We start from the raw sequence: 10,014 nt of genomic DNA on the forward strand, positions 1-10,014 counted from the left end.
GAGGATAATTTGATCAATGGACGGCTGCACTTAAAAAGGTAAATTTTATAAGTGAATTTGATAAACAAATTTGATTGAAATCGGACCACTGAAACCTGTAATTAATCGTGATTTTTATTATGTGGGACAATTTCACGACACACTGCTTTGTTCAAAGCGAGATTGTTTTTCGGAACAAAGCAAGGCGTTGCAAGCGAAATTCTTTTCTCAAACAATAATTTTACGTTCGTCTTTATGATTTGTTTGTGCTTTGCAAACTTTTAATTAAAGGTACAAAGAAACAGAAAGGTTTCTAGAAAGAAAACGGGTTTTCTTTGATTTAAGATACGAAGATAAAGAAATTTTTAGAGGGCATAATTTTGAATACGTTTGTCGTCATATAGTTAGTAATGTGTTATCACATTCACAAGGGTTAAATGTGCAAATATATATACACGTATATATATACATATATATGTATGTACATATATAGAAATATATATTAATATATATACTATGTATGTTAATAAAAGGACCTCATTCAAACTGGATGGTATCTAACTTTTTCTGAATAAAAAACTCCATTAGACACCATCCAGTTTGAATGAGGTCCTTTTAGTAATTCTACTAATGCACAGAACAATTGTGTATGTGATAAAGTTAATACTGTATATATATATATATATATATATATATATATATATATATATATATATATATATATATATATATATATATATATATATATATATATATATATATATATATATGTATATATATATGTATATATATAAATATATATATATATATATATATATATATATATATATATATATATATATATATATATATATATATATATATATATATATATATATATATATATATATATATATATATATATATATATATATATATATATTCAAAAGTGCTGAGCAGAAATAAAGCTGGTTAAGATATAACAAATAATGTCAACAGATTTTTATGTTCATAAATGCCAGATCCACTTCCGTATATTGTAACCTAAACGATCCAGGGTTACCAACCGCACACCGTTCAGGATTGCCAACCTTGAGCCTAATACTCAAATAGAGAAAAAGACGAACTAATATATCCACGAAAATTCTTGCACTTTCCCTTTTTTATCACTCTCCTATCGTCGTTTATTATATCCTAATATTTTCGTCTTTTAATATCATTCTTTCTATTTTTTCGTGAAAGTTGAAATAAATCTCTCACGCAGCGCAATCGCGCAAGACAGATGTCGCGTCACTCAATTTATTTTCTCATATTTTTTCTTTTTTTTTGCGACAATCCACGTAAATCTTTCTCTACCTGTAACAGTTCCGGTAACGTGACGTAAGCGTCCTTTGTTCTGGCTCGTTATACAACAGCCAGCGTCAATCTGAATGTCGGATGCGACACAATTTTCGAGTGTTTATAATATGAATGACTTTTCCCCGTTTCGGAGTTTTCGACTTCCAAGAAGGGGAAATATTCGAAACTGGGCCATTCGTCACTCGGCTGACGGAAGTAATGTGACAGGACTGACAGTATCATATTTCCAAAGCGTTTATTAATGTCAGGTCCGCGTCATTTAGTCGATAGAGGCGTTTTGGAATCCATTATTAGTTTTCTGTAAAAGTAAACTATTGTTCCGGCTTTGTCTGTCCGTCCGCGCTTTTTCTGTCCGCCCTCAGATCTTAAAAATTATTCAGGCTAGAGGGCTGCAAATTGGTATGTTGATCATCCACTCTCCAATCATCAAGCATACCAAATTGCAGCCTTCTAGCCTTAGTAGTTTTTATTTTATTTAAGGTTAAGGTTAGCCATAATCGTGCTTCTGGCAACTATATAGGATAGGCCACCATCGGGCCGTGGTTAAAGTCTCATGGGCCGCGGCTCTTACAGCATTATACCGAGACCACCGAAAGATAGCTCTATTTTCGGTGGCCTTGACTATACGCCGTAGCGGCTGTACAGAAAACTCGATTGCGCCTAAGAAACTTCGGCGCATTTTTTACTTGTTTAAAACTAAACCAGGACAAATATTTTGCAACAACGACAGAATCAGAAAATGTGTTTCGGTAAATAGACCCTTTTTTTATATATTCCAAAATAAATAGTGAATATCAGGATTAAAAACAAGATGATTAGGTCAACTCTATCTTTCTACTGTAATTATAATTTTATTTTATTTGTAAAAAAACTTTTTGTTATTTTTTATTCCGAATCTGATTTTTCAATGTCTGTGTCTTTTATTACGTAGCTTTGAAAATGCAGTTGAATAAAATACTTAAAAAGGAATAAAGAATTGTCCTTCTCCCTCCCCAAATTTCTACATATATATATATATATATATATATATATATATATATATATATATATATATATATATATATATATATATATATATATATATATATATATATATATATATATAAATATATATATATATATATATATATATATATATATATATATATATATATATATATATATATATATATATATTGCTTTTTTCATTTTTGGCCACCGTACATTGAGTGAGGGGAAAGGCTGTATTATCAGCCTTGGCGGATGTTTGCAGGCCTCTGAATGCCCTTATTGCCATTATTAACTGTGAGGCTCATATACGTCTCAGCCAGCGTTAGAATATAGAACAGAATATAGAATTCTGACCCAAGGCCAAGCTCTGGGACCTATGAGGTCATTCGGCGCTGAAACGGAAACTGAGAGCGGAAAGGGTTGAAATAATTGTCAGGAGAGCGGGTGGAAAGTCAGATGGAAATGAGGGAATATGAACGGAGGTACAGAGAACCTTAGGTAATGCTCACAGTGCGCCGCGTGAAGAGCATTGACGGCACTACCCCATTGCGGGGGGTCAGTCAGCCAGCACTGGTATTTTTTTTTTTTTTTTTAACAGAATCATCGTCTCTCCTTTTGTTCAGAACTTGATTCTGACAATCGCCCAAAGTCACTTTCAGAGCCACGAGACGTTATCGTGCGCACGATAGCTGATATCTCGATCAGAATGAAGGAAAATGATTCTCCCCGATCAACTATGCTTATCGCCGATAAGGACGGACAGATAATATTGTTGCGTGCGTGTTTTGGTCCCCCGTCGGACGGTGTCTGTCTTTGATCACAAGGTTATCCGATTTTATCTGTCATTTTTCTTTCTGTTTCGAATTATAACTCGGTGGATGCACCGTGAATACCTTTTTTTCTCTAGGTCGTGTGATTTATAGGTTCAGGGATGCGTGCCAAGCACTGGGGCAGCTAAGGTCGTTCAGCGCTGAAGCGGAAATTGACAGTAAAAGGTTTGAAAGGTGTAACAGGAGAAAAACCTAAAAGCAGTTGCACTATGAATCAACTGTTAGGAGAGGGTGGACAGTAAGATGGAAGAAAGAGAATATGAACGGAGGTACGGTAAAAAGAATGAAAGCAGTTCAGCTAGGGGCCGAAGAGACGCTGCAAAGACCCTTAATGCATCAGAATAATCGATTAATATTTTTACAGATATTTTTTCATTCTTATTTTTCAACTTGATTTATTTCAATGCACTGCTAACTACCTTCGCGATCTTGTTTAACTCTTAAACAATATCTTATATTCTTCATTACAGTCCAAAAGTTTTTTTTTTTTTTTTTTTTACTTATTACCACTCAACATCAACAGTGGATATTTTTCAGTCTCATTTTAATTATCTGTGCAGTTCATCCCAAAGCAGTGATAAGCAATTTTATCAGTATTCTATTTTAACTATCAAGTTACGTGGGAGAGAAGGGAATACTCACACACGCACTATATGTACATATATGTATGTATGTATGTATGTATGTATGTATATATATATATATATATATATATATATATATATATATATATATATATATATATATATATATATATATATATATATATATATATATATATATATATATATATATATATATATATTGTGACGATGGACAGATAGAAAAAGATTTGACAAACTTTACTTCTTTTTGTATTTACATTTGCTTGTTCTTGAAGTACGGTCACCTACTGTCTTTCTGCATACCCATCTTTCACACCTGTGAAGTAACTATCAGGTACAAATGAAAACGGAGAAGTATTTGAGAGTGTACAGTCCACTGTACTTCTGCAGTGCCATGGAAAACTAAACAATGTTCTGAGTGAATCGGAAAAAAATTATTTTTCAGATCTTTGGCGGAAGGCAAGAAGGTTGAAAATGAAAAGCTTGGAAAGCATTCTCTGAATATCACATATATTTTTTACATTTACATCCATTTCTTTGTAAAATGGGAGTATAATCTACAGAGACTTACACAATATTCATATAACTTTCTCGACACTTCGTAATACTAATATTATTGCATTTGCAAACTGTCACTTGTGAATAACCCTTTAGGTATTTTCATTGGAGGAATTTACAGTTATACTGTAATTTCTTTTACATTCTTTTTACACGAATTTCTATAATAATCTCTCTCTCTCTCTCTCTCTCTCTCTCTCTCTCTCTCTCTCTCTCTCTCTCTCTCGCCATTTACTCTATCAGTTTATCTATCTATCAGGTACTTTTGATCAAAAAAATGTAAATTCGTTTGAATTGACTTTCTGAAAGTTATGACGATTATCCCAAACCCTTTGCCAGTGTGAAAAACAGAATGGGTTCAAGGGCAAGATAGAAGGATAATACAATTCAAATTCAAAGATATACGGTAAAGACTATGAAGTATCTCAAAGCAAACACATCTGTAATATCAGTCAGCAGTTAACATTTGCGCATGCGTCTAAAAGATCGAGTCTTTGGTAACCTTGGAAGCGACTGTATTTGACCATAACACATAAATTCTGCACTCACTTTTAGGCCTTCGCTTCGAGCACCTAAGTTCAGGGCACGTTCTCCCACTTTGGGTAAATGAGAGAAATTAGAGAAATTGCCTATTTCTTTTGGCTGGCTGTCCATTTCACCAGCATCCTGTGTCCCCCCACCATCACAGTTAAGGTTGTCAGCCGTCAGATCTTAGCCCTACAGGATGCGACGGATGGTTCTCAGCACAGCTTCCTGAGGGACTTCGTGAGAACTCATCGTGGATTTCCACGATTGATTCCAGAGGCCTTGAAGCCACCTTGTATTCCATAGACAGACATCTTTTGAAAGTAACTGTACTTTTCTGATGCAGCGCAGTTTGGTTTGCGAGGCTGTCCTCTGTGCTGTCATTATATGGCCCAGAGGAATCTTGATGTACCGTGAGGTCTCCTTCATCCTCATTTGATAAAAAGACATCGTCACTAGATTTCCACCTCACGCTGTCACCTGACCTCCTTCTCGATGACCTTGCAGGTACACCATCAAGACTATCTCCTGACTCCCTTCTCAAAATGCTTATTGGTCCATCGACTAGGTTGTCACTTGATGGTCTTCTGTAAAAACCGTCACCTGACGACCTTCTCAAGATGCCCCTTGGTCCACCATTTAAGCTGTCACTTGACGGTCGTCTTGCTGAGCTATCGACCGGTAACCTCAAGGAGTTCACTGGTCCATCATCTAAACTGTCACCAGAAGATCTTCTTAAAGTGGTTAGTGATATCATTCTTTTCCTCTTAGCCAATGCTCTACGAGCCGAACTTTCCCCTGGCGACCTCATCGTGTCTACTGGTCTTTCATCCAGACTGTCACCTGATGATCTTCTTAAAATGCTCACTGGCCCGTCGAGACTGTCACCTGACTGTCTTCTCTCATGGTCTCTAGAGATGCTTTCTTGACTGTCCTCTGATTGGCGTCTAAAAAGGCCCTTCAGTCCCCGCAGATTCTCAGTTGGTGACTTATGATGCAGGCCACTTGAATCACTTTCAAGAGTGTCATCTGATGGTCTTCTTGAAGAGTCAGCTGATGCACTGTCATCATCAGTTTTAGTCTCCGATAAGTAATCAAAGTAGTCAATGTTTTTCAGTTCCTCAGAACTCCAGGTCATACCAATGCTTTTCCTTGTTCTCCCTTCACTGCTGTCGCCTTCGCTATACGTTGGTTCCTCGTCTTCTTCCTCTGGTTTACGTGGCACTAATAACCTCTGAAAACACTTGGCGTGTCGCAAGCGTGTTCTCGTGATCAAGCACAGAATAAGCTGGCAGCAGATGCACAAGGCAGCTACGCTGATAATTAAAATTGCTTCCCAGGATTGAAAAAAATCTGTAAATTATATAAAAGCAGATTTAATACCTCGGTCCAAACTGATTTACATCTTTTGAGAAAAGAAAAAATCTAAACGTAAAACAAGCCTTTAAGAGAAACCTAAAGTTAGTTCATTTACCTTCTAAGGGAGAGATAGTCGGGGAAGAAGTTGACACCGAAGTCACAGTAGAGGTGAGTTCAGATAGCCCTGGACTTGGGTGAAGTCCTTTGCTTTGAGTCACCTCATTAAAACTTTCACCACTCTCACCATGGGACTCACTCAAGGTTGAGTTTTGCTGCAGATATGCTTTGGTTCCGCCACCTACAGTGAATCTATCGTTTGATGTCCAGCTATGTGTAAGCTTGATTTGGCTCCCTTGTGGAAATAGTTCAGAAAAGTTGTCACTAGACTGAGAGAGAACCATCTTTGATTTAGATTCTGGAATGATGTTATCTAAATGCTCCAGGCTCATGATTTGCCCGCTGACGTTTAGGACAACGTTAGACTCTACAGAGGGATCTTCAGAATTCTGTGGGTACGCAGCATCATTACCCATAAACGGCTTTAATTCTCCTTCAAACACTTTGTAGATACTTTGTACTGGAGTTATCACAGCTTTTGCATCTTCGAAGTTGCTGGTCATCCCCGAAAATGCAGCGTTGACTAGCCCAAATATAGATAATTTTAGCAGATAATCTGCATAAAGCATGATACTGACTGCAGAATATCTCCTGAAAGTAAAAGTATAAACATTAAAAGAATGGTTTTATTTGCAAAACTTATGCATATCTTTTCCTAAACGGTAAGGAGATTTGATAACCAACTAGAATGCCTCACCACCCAGAGTGGCTTTTTTTTCCAGTTAAAACCATTTATATTTTGATAACATTTGTACAGTGGAGGATATGTCAACTACGGTCTGAAACCTTATCAAAATAAAAGACAACAGTGTCTCACTCACGAGCCCTCACTGAATGAAAATGTATGTGAAAACTTTAAACAAAGCCAGGAGTAGTGAGTCACACTCTCATAACACAATGGAGAATATCTGTGATATTTAAGAGACATTTATTTGTTTGCATGCAACCAATGACCACCCACTTTTGTCACAGAGCAAATTCATACTATGGAGCTTTGCAGAAATCATGTTAAGCTTCCCACCTGTCTCTGCATGTTCATCATCTTTTATTCATGAAAAGGAGTGAAGGAGTTTCCAGTCATTTTTGTCACAATGAATAATTGCAGCTGCACCCTTAAGATAGCTCTCGACAACTATGCAAAGTTTCAGTACTTGGGGTTTTAGGCCTAACATGAAGGTGGACTTGCCAAGGATTGACAGCAGACATAAGATCTGTTAAATGAATTCTGGAGATCAGCAGAGTGAGTACTGGCAAGAAGTTGAAACCACCAGTAAGAATTTCTTATTTAATGGAGAGTGTCGAATAACTGTAGAGTAGCTTTTGGGAACCTGAAAACATTAGCATGAAAAAACCGTGAAGGCCGAAACGTTGAGGAAGCTAAATGATTTATTGTTTATCTTTGATAAATGATTTGTTGTCCATCTTTGATAAATAGTCTTTCATTCCCTCCACTGCTAGATTGTGGGACAGTCTTACTTGCAGTACCATGTTTGTTGGATGTTATCCTTCTTTCTGAAATGTGTTCTGTACGCATATGTTTATATTTTTCAGTGTGTTACACAGATATTATACTGTTAATGATCCTCACGTTTATCAAAAAATCTTAAACAAGGAAATACAGAGTAACTTAAAATTCTTGATATGTTATCAACACAACTTCTTCGCAACATTACTCAAACGTTGCTATCAATTCTGATGAGACTGGTACGCTATAGCTCAGTAGAGTGAAGAGGCTGCAATACCATTATAAAGAACCATACAACCATTATCTTATGGTTTTTCTGGGCTGTGATGGTGTCTGCCCGTGTACTGTTTATTCGGCTAATTATCTACTTTTTTAAAATTTACTTTTTTCTTCTCTGTTTAATCTTTCTTCTCTAAAACCATTCTATTTTGCCGGAGCTATTTAATGCTTATCAATAATAATAATAATAATAATAATAATAATAATAATAATAATAATAATAATAATAATAATAATAATAATTGGGTCTTTCGCCTCTAGATCGAGATTATTGTGGACCTGATATACAACAACAACAACAATAATCGAATATTAATAATTGGGTCTTTCGATATAGATCAACAGATTAACCTGATATACAATAATAATAATAATAATAATAATAATAATAATAATAATAATAATAGTAATAATTCTATTGAATAATAATGATTTAATAGACTTTTTCTATTTTCCTTTTCTTCTCTTCAGATCGTGCTAACATTATTTTTGACTTTTCCCCTGATATACAAATAACTGTTAACAACAACAACAATAAAATAATAATAATAATAATAATAATAATAATAATAATAATAATAATAATAATAATAATAATTTGTTAGACGTAGTTATTATATTTTCATTTCGACGTAATTTGGCAAGAATTCTGGAATGGCTAAAATACACTTCTCAGATGAGCCATAAATTTTGAAAAATAAAAAAAATATACAAAAAATCTGTCATTGCCAGCATCTATAGCAAACAAATACACACACACACACACACACACACACACACACACATATATATATATATATATATATATATATATATATATATATATATATATATATATATAAATAAATTATATATATATATATATATATATATATATATATATATATATATATATATATATATATATATATGAGTGTGTACATGTGCAAAGAACTTACTTAACAAATGCAAGATGCTGAGGTATGCGTTTATGTCCACACACACACACACACACACACAAAGCGTTATCTGGTGTAAATTATAGATAGTTATCAGTATATCAGCACATAAAAAAAGGGTCGCTTCATTTAAAGAATGTTGTCTCCTGCATTATGCATTTTCTGTCAAGTTAACTTAGGGTATGAAATGTAAGCTACTCTTTTGCACGCTATGCCATGCTGGCTATGTAATGCTATGCTCGCTATGCCGTGCTACGCTTACTGTGCTATGCTAGCTATATGATGCTATGCTAGCCATACTGTGCTGCGCTAACTGTACTAACTATGCTACGCCATTCGTGTGATGGTATGCTCTTCGGCTGGGCACTCACAATAGCAGAAATTAATGAAAATGGCCTTCAACAGTACCGGTAATAAACTTTCAGGACACACAAATCAAAACGCCGAGACTTTCCTCACTACGGACAAATGTATCCACTGACACTAGAATCAGAAATAGTAGCAGCACTAGGCCTAGGCTTGATTTGCCTTTGAAACGGCTCCCCTGCTTGGAGGAAACGCAGGTAATCCTTCTGCGCAGTAATCCCTCGTTCCGCCATCCGCTCACCTTCTCTTAGACGTCTCAGACGCTTTCAGAAAACGCCTCTCGTTGCTTCTCCTTCTTCCTCTTCTTCAGGAGTTTCATTGCACGAAACTAGGGCGTCCTGGCTCGCTCAGGGCGACTGGCTCACCTGACTGATGGAGAGCCACACTGACGACCTGTCTGAGTGCCTTATCTCCCAGTCCACCTCGGGGAAAACAGCGCGTTATCGAAACAAAAGAGAAGAAGAAGAAGAAGAAGGAGAAGAAGAAGAAGGAGGAGGAGAAGAAGAAGAAACAGTAGATTTCTAATAAGTGGGAAAAGTGTTTCTGTTCTTCGGTCTGATAAGAGCGGGATGTTGCATATTCAACTGCCTTGAGTTTGAAGTGCCTTGGAGCCACGATAAATGGAACAGTGCATTTATTATTATGAAGTAGAGTTTTTTTTTATA

General features: G+C 35.7%; 1 protein-coding gene across 2 annotated transcripts in view; it reads right to left on the reverse strand.

The window, feature by feature from the left end:
• The window catches only part of LOC136842432 (uncharacterized), a 30,275-nt gene extending 20,536 nt beyond the window's left edge, over positions 1-9,739 (reverse strand). The window contains exons 1-2 of one of the 2 annotated variants that reach the window (XM_067109761.1): positions 9,591-9,739; positions 6,300-6,892 (exon numbers count right to left, since the gene is read on the reverse strand). In XM_067109761.1, coding sequence (XP_066965862.1) covers positions 6,300-6,870 — 571 coding nt within the window. In that variant the 5' untranslated portion in view covers positions 6,871-6,892; positions 9,591-9,739. The remainder of the gene's footprint in view (positions 1-6,299; positions 6,893-9,590) is intronic. The other variant, XM_067109760.1, reaches the window with a different exon arrangement.
• Positions 9,740-10,014: the final 275 nt, after the last annotated feature.

The sequence above is a fragment of the Macrobrachium rosenbergii genome, chromosome 10, assembly GCF_040412425.1.
Source record: "Macrobrachium rosenbergii isolate ZJJX-2024 chromosome 10, ASM4041242v1, whole genome shotgun sequence".
Classification (NCBI taxonomy): domain Eukaryota; kingdom Metazoa; phylum Arthropoda; class Malacostraca; order Decapoda; family Palaemonidae; genus Macrobrachium; species Macrobrachium rosenbergii.